Genomic DNA, 19,105 nt, shown 5'->3' with positions numbered 1-19,105 from the left:
TGGCCCTAAAAACTAAAAAAAAAAAAAAAAAAAAAAAAAAAATTATATACATATATAATATTTATAACAATGCCTCTGATATTCTGAATATTTTTGTATCTGAATATTTAATATTAGAGATGTTCATATTCCAGAAAATGTTAAAATATTCTAGGAGTGTTTACTCAGGCTCTTTATGGTTTCTTACGGAGAACCTGTTTCTGCATTGCTTTGGTCTTCTGTTTTCTACCTCTTTTTAATGCTCTTAGAAAGAATGGTTTAGTGAGGTAAAATGGCACTATATTTAAACCAAAAGTCAGTAAAAATAACTTCAGAGTGATTCACTTAGGAAAGGGCAAACCCACATCCATTGAATGGTTCTAGCTTGAGATGATCCAAGGTCCTTGGTGTACTTTTAGATAGATTCCTATGGAATCGAAGTTTTTATAGGTCAGAAAAGGTCGCATACTGACTGACTCTTTCACTGGGTATCGTGTAATATGAAATGCAACACCTTATCATTTTTTAAATGAGCGTACAAATAAGAGAATAACAGATATTAGACACATGGACAGTATTGTTAATTCACCTTTTAAAATTAGCGCTTGTGAGGTCTGGTTCGATGTTAACTGTAATAAAAGCAGGATCTGGAAAACCTTAAGAAGAATGACAAAAATGGCTACAATTCTAAATAATGACTAGGTAAACGGGTTCAAAAGAGCGTAAAACTGAGGAATCTAAAACTCAAACCTTGCCTCTGCCTTGGGGTGTTTAACTGAATATGGTTTCTTAAAAAATATTTTTCATTTTATTTTTTTATCAAGGTATTGTTGATCTCTTTGTTGATACTATGGATTTTGAGAAAGTTTCAAATGATTCTTTGCAGGGGGATGGAGAAGTGTTCTTCTTGAAAGAATGTACCAGAAGGCACGCTGACTCCATTGACAGAAGATTTTGTTTCGATGTAGAAACAGCAGACCGGTAAGTTATTGGACTTCATGAAAAGAGTCATTTAAAAAAAAAAGAAGTTCACTGCAACTGAGGTTTCTTTGACCTGGACGAATGTAATCTTGCTACCTTTCTAGGCTGTGTATTCTCTGTGGGCTGTTCTGTCTTGGTTGCTGTATTTAGCTGTGGAGTGATAGCCTAGTGTTGACTGAAATTTGGAGTCACTTGAACTAGTATTGTCACTTAAAAAATGACCTTGGAGCATTTCATTGTTAATCCAAGCCTAATTTGTGGCACTAAAAGAATGGTGCATGAAAGTTAGGAAGTGGGTGACAAAACTACAGAAAGGTGGCTGAGGCTGTTAATACAGAAGAGCATTCTTTTGTGTGGGGGGCAGTTTTCCATGTATATATTCTGTATGTGATGGACTGTCATAGGCAAAACTCTGTTTATTCAAAGTCTAGTTAGCTTTTTTCTTGTTGACTTTTAGTTTTTCAGTTAGAAAAGAATCTTTACCAGACAGAAAGAAGTTAAAAAAAAAGAGAGAAAGAAAAACAAATCTCCTTTGTCAGTATTACTGCTAGTCTGATATTTATTTGTGTCCTCCTGTAGTACTAAGGAAAATCGTGGTATTCTTAGAATATTTCTCTTTTTGCACGCCCCCACCTCCCACTCCCCAGCATATGGAGTTCCTGGGCCAGAGATCAGATCTGAGCCAAAGTTGTGACCTACTCCCCAGCTGCAGCAACACTGAATCCTTTAACTGCTGGGCTGGAGATCGAACCTGTGCCCTGCTACTGCAAAGATGCTGCTGATCTCATTGTGCCACAGTGGGAATTCCATAATAGTTCTCTTTTAATGGCTGACAGTATGGAGGTTCCTTGCCAGGCCTGGTCTTGGCAACAATAGTCTTTTTTTTCTTGTCTTTTTAGGGCCGTACCGTTGGCAAATGGAGGTTCCCAGGCTAGGGGTCAAATTGGAGCTATAGCCACTGGCCCACAGCAATGCCAGATCCTTAACCAACTGAGTGAGGCCAGGGATCGAACCTGTGTGCTCATGGATACTAGTCAGATTCATTTCCGCTGAGCCACAATGAGAATTCCCAGCAAAAATGGTCTTTAGAGAATGCTGTTTCATTTTAAAAGTGTACTATATGAGGTTTTTTAAACAGAAATTCATTTTAGGTCAGGACCCAAGAATGCAAAAATAATTAATGCTTCCTTTTTCCTCAGGTGATATAACTAAGTCTGTGGGGCTGGTACAGAGGGGGGCTTTTCTTTCCAATAGATAAATCGAAGACCAGGCCCATAAAAATGTGCTCTTATGTACCATGATAAAAATGGGGTGACTGTGAAAAGGACAGGTGGTTTAATAAGCATTTTGCCAAGATTGGAAAAAAAATAAAAGAGGATGTCATTGTGAAAGAGGTTAAATTTCAAGCCTGTAAGGACTGGTTCAGAAACTTGAAGAAACAATTCAGGCTATATAATACAACTTGAGTGTAAATATGGGTGTCTACACACCCTGGTATGCATTTATTGAGTTTTCCCGAAGTGCCAGACAGCATTCTAAATTCCTGGAGTTCTCTGGTGGCTCAACAGGTTAAGGATCTGGCGTGTCACTGCTGTCGCTTGGATAGCTGCCATGGCGCGGTTTTGATCCCTGGCTTGGGAACTTCCACATGCAGTGGGAGTGGCCAAAAAAAAATAAATGAAAATAAAAAAATGAATTCTGTGTTTGATCTCATTTCACCCTCCATCCAGCTCTATCAGATAGATGTTGTCCTTCTCATTTTATGATGAGGGGTGTAGACAGCTTAAGTACGTCTTCTGAGGGGATGTAGCTAGTAAATGGAGGAGCTGAGATTTGAACTCTTGGATTCTGTCTCTAGAACCCAAGCTCTTAACCACTATGCTGCAGCATCAGCATATAACCATGTCAGCATGTCGTTTCCTAAGTAATTGCTGGAGAGTCAGCAGTGCTGTCTACTAAGAAATGTGTTAAATGAGGTTAATCTGCTTTGTGTTGAAAGGGTAATTCTAGTTCTTTTTTATATTGTTTTAGCACAATTTGTATTATTTATTTATTTATTTTTGTCTTTTTGCCATTTCTAGGGCCGCTCCCGTGGCATGTGGAGGTTCCCAGGCTAGGAGTCTAATCGGAGCTGTAGCTGCCAGCCTACGCCAGAGCCACAGCAACTCGGGATCTGAGCCGCGTCTGTGACCCACACCATAGCTCATGACAATGCCAGATCCTTAACCCACTGAGCAAGGCCAGGGATCGAACCCACAACCTCATGGTTCCTAGTCAGATTGGTTAACCACTGAGCCATGACGGGAACTCCTATTATTATTTTTTATTTAAAATTTTTATTTATTTATTTTTTTGCTTTTTAGAGCTGCAGGTGCAGCATAGGGAAGTTCCCAGGCTCAGGGTTGAATTGGAGCTGCAGCTGCTGGCCTGTGCTACAGCCACGCCAGATCTGAGCCGTGTCTGCAACCTACACCACAGCTCATGGCTGTGTCGGACTCACTGAGAAGGGCTGGGGATCAAACCCACATCCTCATGGATCCTAGTTGAGTTCATTTCCACTGAGCCACAACGGGAACTCCCAAGTAGAACAAGTTTAGCTATGATAAGCCTGGTTGGAAGGGTTATGGATTGGGGTGGTGGAGGAAGAAAGTGAGGCCAGCGAGAGTTTTAGAGATCAATTTGGAGACAAATTGGATGTTGGAGCATAGGGTGAAGGAGGAAAAGGTTTTCTGGCTTGAGCAACTAGGTGGTGCCATTTACTAAGATGGAAACCACAGGAGGGCTAGGGATGGAGGAAGATACTGAATTCAGTTGTGGTCCTGTCGAGTTAGACTGCTGTGGGCCATCCAGTTACACAGCCGGGTGGAAGCTGGGTGCCACATGTGGCAGCTTCAGCAGCATGTGATGTGGAGCTTGCCTTCTAGCTCTTGCAACTCTCCCATCCTTTGATGATCCCAGGCAACCATGCCAGTTCTCCCCAGTTTTGGGGACCTCTCCATTTTCAGCCTTTGCTCCTTCAGCGTTATTTCCCATCTTTGTCTTTCTCTGTTCCTTCACATGGTTTCACACTCAAAATGTCTCTCTCTGCCGTCTGTATTTGTCTCACCTTTTTCTGTGTTTTGAATGACTTGTAGCATCTTTGGTTCTTTATGTGGGCCAGTTCCAATTCGGTTCGCTTTATAATAATAGTCTTGGTGATTTCTGTGTCACTTCTTTTAGGACTTGACTTCTTTCTCCCTGGCCTCCTCTCCTTCAGGTACCTTGTCCGTCACCCTCTCTCAGCCATTCCTCTCACGCTCACTCCTCTGATCTTGTCATTACGAGGGCCTGCACCCCCCTGTCATCTCGGCTGCAAGGCTTTCTCCTTCTGACACCACCTTCTATCCTCTGGCCGCTTCCTCTTGTGTGGGTGTCCTTAGCTTCCCGTCGAGGCCTGCCATCAGCCATCAGCCGATGCGGCTGTTCCCAGCCCCTCCCCCAGCTCTTTCCTCACCAGGTGTGAATTTCCCCGTCATTAAAGTCGCTCTTTTCATTACTCTCAACTCTCTGGCCCTTCTCTGCCCTTGCTGTCCTTGTGTGCACAACCCCGACTTCCGTAGATGTCATCTCTGCCTTCTGTCTTTCTAGAGAGATGCATTCAGCCACGTTCACTGAGATGACCTCAGGTTCATGACCGGTATAAATAAGCTATCCTCTTAACCACAAATCATGTTTGGTTGGCTTAGTCCCTTCATTCTCCTGGTTGATGAAGATTTCATTTTCTCCTGTCTCTCTAAGCTTCTACGCCGCCTCCCTTTCTTGATGATTTTGGGTCTGATTTTGCTGGGACAATAGAAAGAATCTGCAGAGCTCTTCCAGTGCCCTGTATACCCACCCCCTCCATCCTCAGTGCCTTCCCATCTCTGCTTCTGACCGAGGCCGGCCGCTCTGCCCAGCTGTTTCCATTCCCTCCTCCCCACTCCCCCCTCCAGAATGTCACCCAAGCACCTCTTCCTTTTCTTTCTTGTTGACACCACTTTGGCCCTTCTTCCCACTGGATGATGAGCATCGGTGTAAAACACACTCCGAATTTCATCCATCTTTAAAAATAAATAAATAAATACCACCAACCATCACCAGGGGAAAAAGCCCTGTCCTGACCAGTTTTCCCTATTGTCCACTGCGCTTTCTCTTTGCCCATCGACAACAGAAATTCTTCAAAAGGCTATCATATTCGTGTCTCCCATTTCCTCCCCCTTTTCTCTCCAATCAGGCCCTTGTCTCCCCCTTTCCACTGCGATACTTCTGCCAAGGGCATCACGACCTCCGCGTGCTGAGTCCACCTGACAGTCCTCAGCCCTCCCGTTCTTTCCTGGCAGTGGCGTCTGACCGGACCAGCCACCCTCTCCTCTGTGACACACTTGCTGCACTTGGTTCTGTAGTGTCACGCCTGCCCGCTTTTGCTCTCACCCCATTGGCTTTTCAGTTTTTAGACTCCTTTGCCAGTTAGTTGCTCATTTCCGAGGCTTCTTGACCTTGCAGTTCTTGGAGCTCAGTCTTTAGATCTCTAACCCTAATGATCCAACCCTGGGACTTGACGTGCCGTCCATATGTTGGTAACTCCCACATTCATTATCCGTACATGCATCTCTTCCCTGACATCCACGTTCTCATGTCCAACTGCTGACTCAGTGGCTTCTGGGATGTGTGATAGGCATTTTGAACAGAACGGGAGTGGGAGAGATGGCTTGGTTTTTGTAAAATTTCAAAGAATTCTTTCAGGGGGAGGTATATACACTCTTTATGGACCCAAAATTTTATATAAGTATATTAGTTCACCCTTATCATATAAATGCTAATATATGTAAATCTTTTTTTTTTTTAAAGTAATGCATGCTGATGGTAAGTCTTTTCCCAAGCGCCTAAGAAAATAACTTCCTTCATGTATGTATTTCCTTGAGTCTTTGGGATCACACGACTTTTCAGTTGAATTACAGCCTTCTGTTGTCTTTGGTTTATTTCCTCATTTCTGAACAGGGAACCATCTATTTGGGTTTGATGTTACCAGTGGACGGTGTGTTTGTGTCGGGGGGCCCTTAGGTTCTTCCACTGTTAATGTGTTGCTGTTGGTCTCCCACTTTGGGAGCAAAATTTGGTGTATTCTGAGGTCTCCACCTGAATTCTGGTGGGTTTTGTTTTGTTTTGTTTTGTTTTTTTGGTTTTGGCTGTGCCTGTAGCATGTAGCAGTTTCCAGGTCAGGAATCGAACCTATACCACAGCAGCAACCTAAGTCACAGCAGTGACAATGCTTAACTTATTGCACCAAAGGGAACTCCCGAGTTCTGGGGTTTTGAAGGCATTATTTAGTGAAAAGTTTGAATGAGATAGGCTCTTCTTTTGTCTGTTTCCCTGATTTTTGGATAGACTATTGGGAATTACAAGTACCTTGTTCCTTGTCTCTTAGATTATGAATTCCGTCAGGGTTGGAACCCCATCTTAGTATTACTTGGTTCTGCAGTTGTAAATGCAATGCTTTGTATGTGGTGGGCATCACCACATTTGTACTGGATTAAATGAAATGGAATTGTTACTTAGAAGTGACAGAACTGGGATTAGATTCATTCAGGTAACAGTCAGTGAACTGACCTTCTGTATGCACCGTGGCACTGGGAGCTCCAGGGTTTACTTTCTGCTGAAAGAAAATAAATGTAGCCCATTTGGAAGCATGTGGGTGTTGCAAATGGGTTTCTGATGGAGTCTGCGCAGAATTCCTGTTGCGTACCTCCATATAGCGGTTTCATTGCATATGTGTAATGTTTTTTGTCTTCTTTCCTTTTTTAGCTATTTTTTATTCCCTGTGTTGGAAAAGCAGGTAACATTGTGACAAATGGTAATACTTTAGCACAGTGGAGCCTGGCCTTGCCTTTGATCTGTGTAGCTGTAAATCAGGAGCTCTCATTTAATTGTCACATGAATTTGGGTTGTGTTCGATGGCATGTAACAGAAAAACTCAAAACAAGATGGCTTAAACCATTTAAAGGGTTATTATTATTATTATTATTATTACTACTGTCTTTTGTCCTTTCAGAGCCACATCTGTGGCATATGGGAGTTTCCCAGGCGAGGGTTCTAACTGGAGCTGTAGCCACCGGCCTACACCACAGCCACAGCAATGCCAGATTTAAGCTGCATCTGGGACCTACACCACAGCTCATGGAAATACCAGATCCTTAACCCACTGAGCGAGGCCAGGGATTGAACCTGCAACCTCATGGTTCCTAGTTGGATTCGTTTCTGCTGCCCCATGACGGGAACGCCCTGAAAAAAAAAAAGTTATTATTTTTTTTCTCTTTGTTGAGAAGCCTAGAGGTGGTCAGATCAGGGTTGCTGTGCTTCTCGGTGTCAGCACTGCTGCTTCTTGCGCATGGTTTACTTTCCTTGTCATGTAGGTCCAGGACGCAGGCTCCCATCTGGTACACAACATCGTCTCTTGTTGCTAGAGCACTTCTCAGAGGAAGCACACACCGCTTTCACTCATATACCATTGGCCTGAATGGAGCTTTCAGGAACCTAGCTGCAAGGGAAGCTGGGAAGTGCTGAGGCAGGGAAACTGCTGTCTTTTGTTTCCAGACATCCCTGTGCTATTGTTGTAGTTGGGGAATTTATTACTGAGACTGAAGTGGAGAAGAGAAGGCTGGGTTTGGTTTCCAACTAGCCTTTTTTTTTTTTTTTTTTTTTCCTTTTTTAGGGCTGCACTTGGAGCATATGGGGGTTCTCAGGCTAGGGGTCGAATTGCTGCAGCTCCAGCCTACACCAGAGCCACAGCAATGCCATATCTGAGCTGCATATGTGACCTGCACCACAGCTCACGGCAACACTGGATCCTTAACTCACTCAGTGAGGCCAGGGATTGAACCAGCAACCTCATGGTTCATAGTCGGATTTGCTTCCACTACGCCATGATGGGAACTCCCTAACTAGCCTTTTACTGCTTTTATTATCAATAGTTAGGTGGATGTGTGCTTCATTTTTCTTCCTTCAGTTCACCGAAAGGTTACTTTGATTATTTTAGTTAAGAGGGAGAATTTTAAGAACATACATGCTGGAGTTTCCTAGTGGCAGAGTGGGTTAAGGATCAGGCATTGTCACTGCTGTGACTCAGGTTCAATCCCTGGCCCAGGAACATTTGTGTGCTGCAGGTGCAGCCAAAAAAAATAAAAAGAACACATACGCTAGGAATGCCATTAGCAAAGTGAAAAGACAATCCACAGAATGGAAGAAGATACTTGCAAATGGTACGTCTGAAAAGGAACTTGTATTCAGAATATAGAAAGAACTCATCACCTAATAAGTAGTTCCTGCTCTGGCACAGTGGGTTAACAGTCTGACTTGTCTCTGTGGAGGTTCTGATTTGATCCCTAGCCTGACGCTCTGGGTTAAGGATCCGGCATTGCCCCAGCTGTGGCATAGGTTGTGGCTCTGACTTGGATTTGATCCCTGGCCCAGGAACTTTGATATGCCAAGCCTATGTCTGAAAAACAGAAAAAAAGACAGTCAAATTAAAATGGGCAAATGTTCTGGATTAGACATTTCTTCAAAGAAAATATACCGGTGGCTATAAGCATACGAAAAAATGTTTAATATCATGAGCTAGTGGGGAAATGCAGATCTAAACTGTGATGAGAGTCTCCCGGTAGGACGACTCTAATCAAAAAGGCAGATAATAACAAATATGGGTGAGGATGTGGAGAAATTGGAAATCTTCCATACTGGTAGTGGAAATTTGAAATGATATAGCTGATTTGAAACACATTTGTCAGGTCTTCAAAAAATTAAACATGAAGTTACCATGTGACCCAGAAAATTCTGCTCCTAGCTATATAAATTAGAGAAATGAAAACCTCTGTCTCTACCTAAAGACCTGCACAGGAATGTTCACAGAAGCGCTATTCACAACAGCCAGAAAGTAGAAACAACCCAAGTATTCATCAAGTGATAGATAGACAGATAAACAGTGGTGCATCTACATGATGAAATAGGATTTGGCAATAGACAGAAATGAGGAACTAATACACTCTGTGTTTCATTTTCAAGCAAATTATGCCCAGAGCTTGAGATTGTCTTTGGCAATATTTTATTTTTTTAATTTTAACTTTTATTGTAGTATAGTTGGTTGACAATGTTAAGTTAGTTTCAGGTGTACAGCAAAGTGACTCAGTTATACACACACACACACACACACACACACACACACACACACACACACACACACACACGTATCCATTCTTTTTCAGATTCCTTGCCAATATTTCACACAGGTTCACTGTGGGAATTAGAATACTTTCACAAGCCAGTAGCATGTAGGATACAGGATATCTCTTCATAAACTAATAAAGATGTTACGTACTCCAAAGCAGTAATAGATTAATTGCACTGTCATTCCAAGCAAGGGAAGACGAAGGGAATAAAGTCCACATGTAGCTGAGGTGTACCTTTCTATGAGTTGGCTCTTGGGAGAGACCGCTTGACCAACCGAGGGCAGCAGTGGGACATCCCCGGTTGCTAGGGAACTAAGGAGCCAGTGTTGATGGACAGCATCATCTTCGTGGAGCTGCTGCCTGGCTTTTGGCACTGTTGGTAAAAGAGTCACCTTGACTACCGCAGGAGCTAACGCCCCAGGGTCATCAGAAAGCTCTTTAGATCAGCAGCAGGTAGCCTTGCCCAGACCACTCTCGGGTCGATGTCACAAACTCTGTGTGTTCAGAATCCAAAGCGCGCGCTCTCCATGGTCGCCTGTCCACCTGTTCTTACTGATCAGCCCCGAGTAGGGCCCTTCACTAGCTGAGCTGCTCAGTGCTTTCAGCAATGACAGATATGGATGATCCCTCCTGACTCACATACTCACTTTTATAGCAAAACGATAACTTCATTCTTGAAAAACAACTTTACTCTTAAAAACAGCTTCCTTTTCATCATAAGAAGATTTGGAATCATCATCAGACCGCTCGGCAACATGCTGCATACGGTGTGGATGAACTTCAAGAGCAGTCTGCTGGGTGAAAGCAGCCAGTCCTAAAAGTTAAGGACCTGGTGTTGTCACTGCTGTGGCTTAGGTCACTCCTGTGGCACCAGTTTGCCTAGGAACTTCTGCATGCTGCAGGCACGGCCAAAAATAAAAATAAAAAATAGACTATGTGTTGTATGATTCCATTTATATGAAACATCCAGGACAGGCAGATCTCTATGGACAGAAAGCAGATGAGTAGTTGTCCAAGGCTGGGGGTTTGGAGGGAAATAAAGAGTAATGGCTAATGGGTGTTTTGTTTTGTTTTGTTGTAAGGGGTGATGAAAATGCTGTCATTGATTTTGGTGATAGTTGTACAACTCTGTGACTATATGAAAAGCCACTGAACTGTACACTCTCGGTGGGTTTTATGGTGTGAATTATATATCAGTAAAGCTGAAGAAAAGGAACACAGCTGCAAGTTAAGAAATACTTACCACAACTAAAATAAGGCTGGTAAAATAACTATAAACATTTACTCCCTCAAGCCAGCCACACTTGAGATACCATGGGCTGTGAAATGATCACGTCACTCGTGAATAGGTTGTAGAAGAGCATTTTGTCTCTGTTCTTTTCCCACGGCAAGCTCTAGGCTGTCGGGAGGTGCAGCTTTGCTTCCAAAAACGGGGAAATATCCCCCCTCCCCTCACCTGGACAGTTTTGTTACCTAAGGTGCTTTTCATTTCCTTGCACGCTTGCCACATCCCACGTTGTACTGTGACCCCGCACACTTGCTTGATCAATAATTGCCATTTTGTGAGGTTCTCCCACACACCCCATCCAGGCACTGCTTAAAGAAAATGCTTCCCATTTTGCTGTCATTAATCTGACATTTCAAATACTCTATTTGGTTTGATGTTGCCTTGTTCCTAGTATGTTGCAGTCGAAAGGATGCCAGCAAGATCCGTCTTATCTTTATAATTCACCCATTTGTATTTTCGTGTTGATGGTGGGAAGAGGAAACCACCTGTGTACCTGAAGGATCGCCTGTTTTAGAGCGTGTTTATACCAGGGTCTTTTTTTTTTTTTTTTTTTTTTTTTTTTCAGGGCCGCTCCGGTGGCATACGGAGATTCCCAGGCTAAAGGTCGAATTGGAGCTGTAGCCACCAGCCTACGCCACAGCAACGCAGGATCCGAGCCGTGTCTGCAACCTACACCACAGCTCATGGCAATGCTGGATCCTTAACCCCTTGATCAAGGCCAGGGATTGAACCTGCATCTTTATGGATGCTAGTCAGATTCCTTTCTGTTAAGCCACGATGGGAGCTCCTACCAGGACCTTTATTTAGCATCTCTGTGCAGGTGAATGCACTCTTTGGTATTTCAAAAGAGGGAGTTAAGAACATACAGCTTCCAGAAGCCCATACAGTTGGCCTAATAAGAAGAATGTCTCTGTAGCACATTAGCAAGAGTGATATTTGTAAATATTTTCTAGTGCATGTCATTCCGGCAACTAAACAACCCTTGACTGGGTTTGGTGCTGAGGATGCGACTGAAAGGCCCCTAAGGGAGCTCACAGACCATCAGTGTTTGCAAATAAGTACCAGTTAAGAAGTCTGTCCAAGATGCCTAGGGAGCTGAGAAGCCGTAGGGAACAGGGCTGGCTGGGGAAGGTTATACTAAAAAAGTTGATTGTTAGACTTAATCTTGAAGATTTTGTAACAGTTCGGAAAGGAGGCCGAGGCAAGTGGAATGAAAGGAATCTTGAGAAAACATGTTAAGAAAATCCTCGAGGTCTGAGGTTCTCAAAAGTGAGTGATTTTATGTCTAGGGACATTTTGAATGTCACATTTGGGATGGGGAGGGCAGCAGGGGTTCGGGCTGCTGCTCCTACTGTCTAATGGATGGAAGCTAAGGGTCTTTCTGTGTGTCCAGCCCACGATGGCCTTCCCAAGAAGGCATCACCTGGTCCAGCCTGTGAGCAAGGTCGCTGTTGAGAAGCCCTTCTTCAAAGCATTTGAAAAGACAACCCCGAGAGTTTGTGGAACTATCTTTTACATGTTTAGGTGACTGTGTTTATAAGGTGTACATTTCAATTTTAAAAAGACGTAACTGGTAGTTCCCATTGTGGCTCAGCAGGTTCAGGAACGATGTTGTCTCTGTGAAGATACAGGTTTGATCCTCAACCTCACTCAATGGGTTAAGGATCTGGTATAATTGGTTATAGGCCAGAAAATGAAGTCACAGTGTGAAGGGCTCTGTCTGGCTTTATCCTTTCAGGAGCGGCACATCATTTAAGAGTTCCATTGTAGAGAGAAGGAAGTCACTTTGGGAGTTCCTGTTGTGGTGCAGTGGAAACCAATCTGACCAGGAACCATGAGGTTTCAGGTTCGATCCCTGGCCTTGCTCAGTGGGTTAAGGCTCTGCTGTTGCCATGAGCTGTGGTGTAGGTTGCAGATGTGGCTCAGATCTGGCATTGCTGTGGCTGTGGTGTGGGCAAGCAGCTATAGCTCCCATTAGACCCCTAGGCTGAGAACCTCCATATGCCGTGGGTGTGGCCCTAAAAAGACAAAAGACAAAATACAAAACAAAACAAAAAGGGAAGTCATTTTTAGAGAATTTAGGTGGAAATGGTAGAAAATGGAGTGGGCAGAATTAGAAATAGCATTTCCTGTACATAGCCTTCTGTGTTTTTTGCAGAATGCAAGATTTTGCCCTAAGGATGGTGGTATTGGTAGTGACATGCTGAAAAACCACATTTTATATTGGTTCCATTATTTAAATGGAAATCTGAATTCATTCATGAAAATGCATATCCTGAAGGACATTAGAGTTTAAACTGTCAAAAAATTTGTAGCTTTTATGGAGTTCCCTTCATGGCTCAGTGGCTAATGAACCCGACTAGGATCCATGAGGATGCGGGTTTGGTCCCTCGCTTTGCTCAGTGGGTTAAGGATCCGGTGTGGCTGTGAGCTGTGGTGTAGGTCACAGACATGGCTCGGATCTGGCGTTAGCTGTGGCTGTGGCAGAGGCTGGCAGCTACAGCTCTGATTAGACCCCTAGCCTGGGAACTCCCATATGCTGTGGGCATGGCCCTGGAATAGCAAAAAAAATAAAAGTTTGTAGTTTTTATAAATAAAGTTGTAATGAACACATATATTCAAGAGTTTTTGTGGATACGTGTTTTCATTTCTCTTGGATAAGTACCTCTGAGTGGGATTTCAGTGTGTCTTTGCATATGACTTTTATGAAAATTAACAGTTGTTCGAAGTAGTTTTATCCTCTTATCAGCAACATATGAGAGTTTGTTTCTCTATTTTCTTACCAACCTTTGGATATGTTAGTGCTTTTCATTTAAACTAATTATGGAGTTCCCATCGTGGCGCAGTGGTTAACGAATCCGACTAGGAACCATGAGGTTGCGGGTTCGGTCCCTGCCCTTGCTCAGTGGGTTAACGATCTGGCGTTGCCGTGAGCTGTGGTGTAGGTTGCAGATGTGGCTCGGATCCCGCGTTGCTGTGGCTCTGGCGTATGCCAGTGGCTACAGCTCCGATTCAACCCCTAGCCTGGGAACCTCCATATGCCGTGGGAGTGGCCCAAAGAAATAGCAAAAAGACAAAAAAAATAAATAAATAAATAAATTAATTAATTAAACTAATTATAACTAGTAAATCCTCCCACCCCCAGAGGCCAAGTTTATTTTATCTTTTTTTTAAAATAAACCTATATCACAGCCGGGGCAACCCTGGATCCTTTACCCACCGTGCCAGAGGGGGAATCGAACCTGCACCTCTGCGGACACCTTAGCTGCTGCTGTCAGATTCTTAACCTGCTGTGCCACAGCAGGAGCTCCCCAAGTTTATTTTATAAATCAAGGAAAATAATATGAATTCCTAAAGGATCATGAAGAGCCCATATTAATTTTTTATTTTTAACTCCCATATCTGATTCCTTTTCATTTCATATGGAGAAGCTGGTTAGTATTGACCTGACCAAACTGGGACCTATGAAAACCTTTGAAAAAGAATTTTTTTTCAATAAATTTTGAGTATAGTTGACATACAGTGTTGTGTTATTTTCAGGTATGCAACAAAGTGAATCAGTTTTATATACATTCCTTTTCAGATTCTTTTCCCATATAGGCTATCAAAGAGTATTGAAGAGATTTCTCTGTTGTTGTTACTTATCGATTTTGTGTATGGTAGTGTGTATGTGCTAATTCCAACCTCCCAATTTATCCCTCCCTCTAACATTTCCTCTTTGGTAACCATAAATTTGATTTCGAAATTTTCGAGTCTGTGTCTGTTTTGTGAATATGTTCTTCTGTATCATTTTTAAAATTAGCTTTCACATACTAGTGATCCCATAGAACATGTGTCTTTCTGTCTGATTTACTTCACTTGGTATGATAATCTCTTAAGTCCATACATGTTGCTGAATTATTTTGTTCTTTTTTATGGCTGAGTAATATTCCATTTGTGTGTGTGTGTGTGTGTGTGTGCATGCACGCACACGTGTATAACATACATATATGTATCACATCTCTTTTACTGTTGATGGATGTTTAGTTTGCTTCCGTGACTTGGCTGTTGTGAATAGTGCTGCAGTGAACATTTGGGTGCATGTATCATTTCAAATTATGATTTTCTTTGGGTACATGTCCAAGAGTGGGATTACTGGATCATTTGGTCATAACTAGCAATGTTGATTGAGTGCTGTATGAGTCCATATGCTTTTTGGCCATTTATATTTCTAACATTGTGAAGTGTCTATTAAAATCTTTTCCTCATTCAAAATATGTTACTGGTCTTTCTTATTGAAGTTGTAGGAATTATTTTAAGTATTTTGGATACTAATCCTTCATCAGCTATATTAATTATTACTAGTTGCTCTGCATTTTGTTCATTTTAAGTGTCCTTTGATGAGAGAAACATTTGAATTTTGATGAAGTTGAATTTATCATCCTTAGAAAATTTTATTGGTAGAACTCTTTGCTCTGAGACACCTTTACCTATTCCGAGGTTGGGAAAATATTTTTCCATGTTTTCTTATAAAAGCTTTATAATTGGTCTATGACTTGCAAAGATCTTTGGGTGGTGTGTGGTGTGCTTTGTGAAGATATTGTGTTATTTATTTTTTCCTGTACAGATACCCAGTATGTCTAGCACCATTTTTTGAAAAGAACCTTCCATCACTGAATTGTTTGGGCACCTCTGTCATAAATCATTTGACTGTGTATTTGCAGATCCAATTCTAGATTCTCTGTTGTGTTCCATTGGTTTATCTGTTCTTTGCCAATTTCACACTATCATTATTACTGTAGCTTTATAGTTAAGTCTTAAAGCCAGGTGGTAGGATTCCTCTGTTTTTTCCCCCCCCCCAAATTGTTGTGCCTTTCTAGATCCTTGGCATTTCCATATAAATTTTACAATCAGTTTTTTGGTAGGAATTATTTTAAATCCTTCATTAGAATCATTCATCAAAAAACCTTGGGGAGTTCCCGTCGTGGCGCAGTGGTTAAGGAATCCGACTAGGAACCATGAGGTTGCGGGTTCGGTCCCTGCCCTTGCTCAGTGGGTTAAGGATCTGGCGTTGCCGTGAGCTGTGGTGTAGGTTGCAGACGTGGCTCGGATCCCGCGTTACTGTGGCTCTGGTGTAGGCCAGTGGCTACAGCTCCGATTCGACCCCTAGCCTGGGAACCTCCATATGCCGCAGGAGCAGCCCAAGAAATAGCAAAAAGACAAAAAAAAAAAAAAAAAAAAAAAAAAAAAAAAACAAAACCTATATGCCACTATTATTAATATAGAGCCTTAGTAATTCATGAGTCTGACTTTCTGATTATTTAGTTTTTAATTTCTCTAATGTTTTTTAGTTTTCAGTATAGGGCATGTATATCATTTGTTAAATTTCTCTAAGTATTTTATGTTCTGGAAGGTATTTTTAAATATGTTATGTTTTTCATTTCATTTTCCAATGTGCTGTGAGTATATAAAAATGCAAGTGGTTTTTGTAGGCAGCAATATCACTGAGTTGATTTATTATTGCTTCCTGCAGTTTCTTTACGATTTTTATTGTACGCAGTGGTATCATGTGTGAATAAAGACAGCTTGCTTCCTTTTTTTCCAATCTAAATGCCTTTTATTTCTTTTACTTGTCTTTTTGCACTGCCGAGATCTCCAATAATATGTCGAACAGAAGTAGTGATATTGACATCTTAAGAGGAAAAGCATTTATTGTTCACTGTGAAGTGTGATGTTAGCTGAAGGTCATTGGTAGATTGCCTTTTATATTGAGGAAAATTTTGTCTATTCCCAGATTTAATTATAAATAGATGTTGACTTTTGAAAAAAGATACTTGTCAGCATCTGTTGAAATGATCATTAAATATTTTTCTTGGAGTTCCTTTTGTGGTGCAGCAGGAATGAATTCGACTAGAATCCATAAGGACGTGGGTTCAATCCCTGGCCTTGCTCAGTGGGTCAGGGATCTGGCATTGCTGTGAGCTGTGGTGTAGGTCAGAGATGAGGCTTGGATCGTGCCCTTGCTGTGACGAAGGCTGGCAGCTGTAGCTCCAATTTAACCCTAGCCTGGGAATTTCCATATGTGGTGGGTGCAGCCCTAAAAAAGCAAAAAAGCAAAAAAAAAAAAAAAAAAAAAAAAGAGAGAGAGAGAGAATTCTTGAATCTGTTGGTGAATTGCATTAAATTTTCTAAGTTAAACTAACCCTTGCTTTCTGAGATAAACTCTACTTGGTAGTAATGTATTAACTTTTTGGATATTGCTGTATTTATTTTGCTAATATTTGTTTAAGAATATTTGTATTTGTGTTCATGACAGATACTGTGTATTGTGTTCTCATTTGGTAATGTCTTTGTTTGATTTTGATATCAGGGTTATGGTGACTTCAGAAGAGCTGAGAAGTTTTCCATTTGGCCCTGTTATTTCTAAGTGTTGGTGTAGTTTCTTCCTTAAGCGTTTGAGAAAATTTACCTGTGACGCTGTTTTCAGCTGGAGGGTTTTTGCGGGATGTTTAAAAATGGCAGATTGCATTTTATTTTGAATGTAGACATTTAAATCTATAAATTTCCTTCTAAAACTGCTTTTGCTTGTATCCCACAAAAGTTCCAAAAAATTAAAAAAATTTTTATGTGATTAGGACATAGGTGTGGAATTTAAACTCAGGTGTTTAGAAGGATGTTTTAAAAATCCTGCTGAATAGCGTTGAGAACTATGTCTAGATACTCATGTCGCAACAGAAGAAAGGGTGGGGGAAAAACTGTAACTGCAATGTATACATCTAAGGATAACCTGACCCCCTTGCTGTACAGTGGGAAAAAAAAAAAAATTCCAAATGGATGGGGATTTTCTATGTGCAATATCATGATTGCTTTCCTACTTTAATTCTCTTTTGGTCAGATAACATACTCTGTATTTTTTTAAATAAGTAGACGTTTAGTTGTTTCACGGTCCCAGACGTAGTCTATTTAGTATATGATGCATGTGAGAACAATGATTTTTCTGATGTTTGGGGGTGTGATGTTCTGTAAATGTCAATTAGATCAAGTTTAGTTGATATTGTAGCTCAAATTTGCATTATGTTTTGGGTTTTGATACTTTTCATCAGTGATTAAATTAGGGATGTTACAATCTGTAACTATGATGAGGACTTGTCTGTTCCCTTTGGATTTTTATCATTTTTGTTTCACGTATGAATATTTGAGATTATTTTGTTTTTGTGTATGCAGATTTATGATCGCCTTCTTGACGTGACCCCTTCATTATGAAATGAGTCTTCTTCTGCTAATAATCTTCATCTTGAAATCTACCTTGTTTGATATTAATAGAACCACACCAGCTTTCTTATGCTTCATGTGTTTGCTTGGTGTATTATTTTTCATCCTTTTCCTTTTATTTGTTCATGTCTTTATGTTTAAACTTTGTTTTTCATAAATGGCATATAATTGAGTCCTGTTCTTAAGGAAGCCAGTGTATGAGCCTTTGCTTTTTAATATGTTTATAATACAGTTCCGTAGGCTAATTTAATTTGAGCATCTCTTATCGTGCAGATCTGCTGGAGAATTCGTTCATGTTTTGTTTATCTGAGATGTCTTTATTTTGCCTTTATTTTTTGAAGGATGTAGAATTCTGGATTGATAGGTCACCCCCCCCCCCGCCGCCACACTTCTAAGAAATCATTCCATTTTCTTCATCCATTTTTCCCTCTTGGCATGTCATCTGTTTTTCTTATTGTTCTCTCTTATGCCAGCTCTTTCTTTTGCTGCTTTCAAGATTTTCTTTTTATGGCTTGCCTAGATGTGGTTTTCTTTGTTTTATCCTGCTTGGGGTCATTGATGTTCTTGGGCATGGGGGTCAATAATTTCTATCAGTTTTTGGAAAATCCTAGCCCTTATCTCTTCGAATGCTTGTCCTCCTTTTTCTTCACTTTCCAGGATTCCGAGTGGATTATGTTAGACCATTTGATGCTGGTTTCAGTTGTACCTGTAGGATTTTACAGAGGTGACTGAGGGATGACATGGAGAGGCTCATGCCACTGGAAGGGAGTTCCCTCACTTACCTTTTGGGGAGGAAGGCACACCATGGGGTCCCCGGGGAAACACTGGGTTTGGTGAGTAGTCGGGAGGGAGGGCAGGGAAATCCTGGACCAGAGCCTTTATTGGGGTTTCCATGGGAGAGGTAAGACAGAGAAGGGGAAAAGCATAGGAGTGGCTGCTTGGAATCATATTGGTGGGCTCTAGGCTGAGGGGTGGTTTTTATTTGTCTGCTGTCAGGCCTGGGGTTATGTAGGGCAGGGAAAATACTGGCTTGGGTGTGAGAGACAAAAGGGGGTTGGGGATGTAGATGGGGGATTGGCTGCTTTTCATGTGCAAGGTGTGTGTGCTGGAACTCTTTGTCACTGGTATTTTCCATTTCTTGCCTATTTGTCTCTTTTTAATAGTTTCCATCTCTGCTGAAATTCCCATCAGTTTGTACCTGTTGGCCACCATCTGCACTGGCTCCTTTAACATATTTACAGTTGTCTTTGAGGTTTCAGTCCAACTTTGCAACCCCCCCATGCATCTGATACCTGGGCTATTTCTAGGTCTGGTTCTCTGGACAGCTTCCTCTCTTGATGCTAGGTTACATTTCTTTGCTTCTTTGCAC

The 19,105-nt window shown here is 41.6% G+C and overlaps 1 protein-coding gene across 4 annotated transcripts in view; it reads left to right on the top strand.

The window, feature by feature from the left end:
- ARHGAP10 (Rho GTPase activating protein 10) overlaps positions 1-19,105 on the top strand; it is a 349,503-nt gene that overhangs the window by 153,370 nt on the left and 177,028 nt on the right. For all 4 annotated transcript variants that reach the window (XR_002346408.1, XM_021100659.1, XM_021100661.1 and 1 more), the window contains exon 10: positions 866-960. Coding sequence is in view for 3 of the 4 variants with exons in the window: in XM_021100659.1 (XP_020956318.1) it covers positions 866-960 (95 nt within the window). In the remaining variant the exon portion in view is untranslated. The remainder of the gene's footprint in view (positions 1-865; positions 961-19,105) is intronic.

The sequence above is a fragment of the Sus scrofa genome, chromosome 8 (genome assembly GCF_000003025.6).
Source record: "Sus scrofa isolate TJ Tabasco breed Duroc chromosome 8, Sscrofa11.1, whole genome shotgun sequence".
NCBI classification, from domain to species: Eukaryota; Metazoa; Chordata; class Mammalia; order Artiodactyla; family Suidae; genus Sus; species Sus scrofa.
Note: the sequence above shows the minus strand (reverse complement) of the source record. Positions and strands in the feature narration are given on the sequence as shown.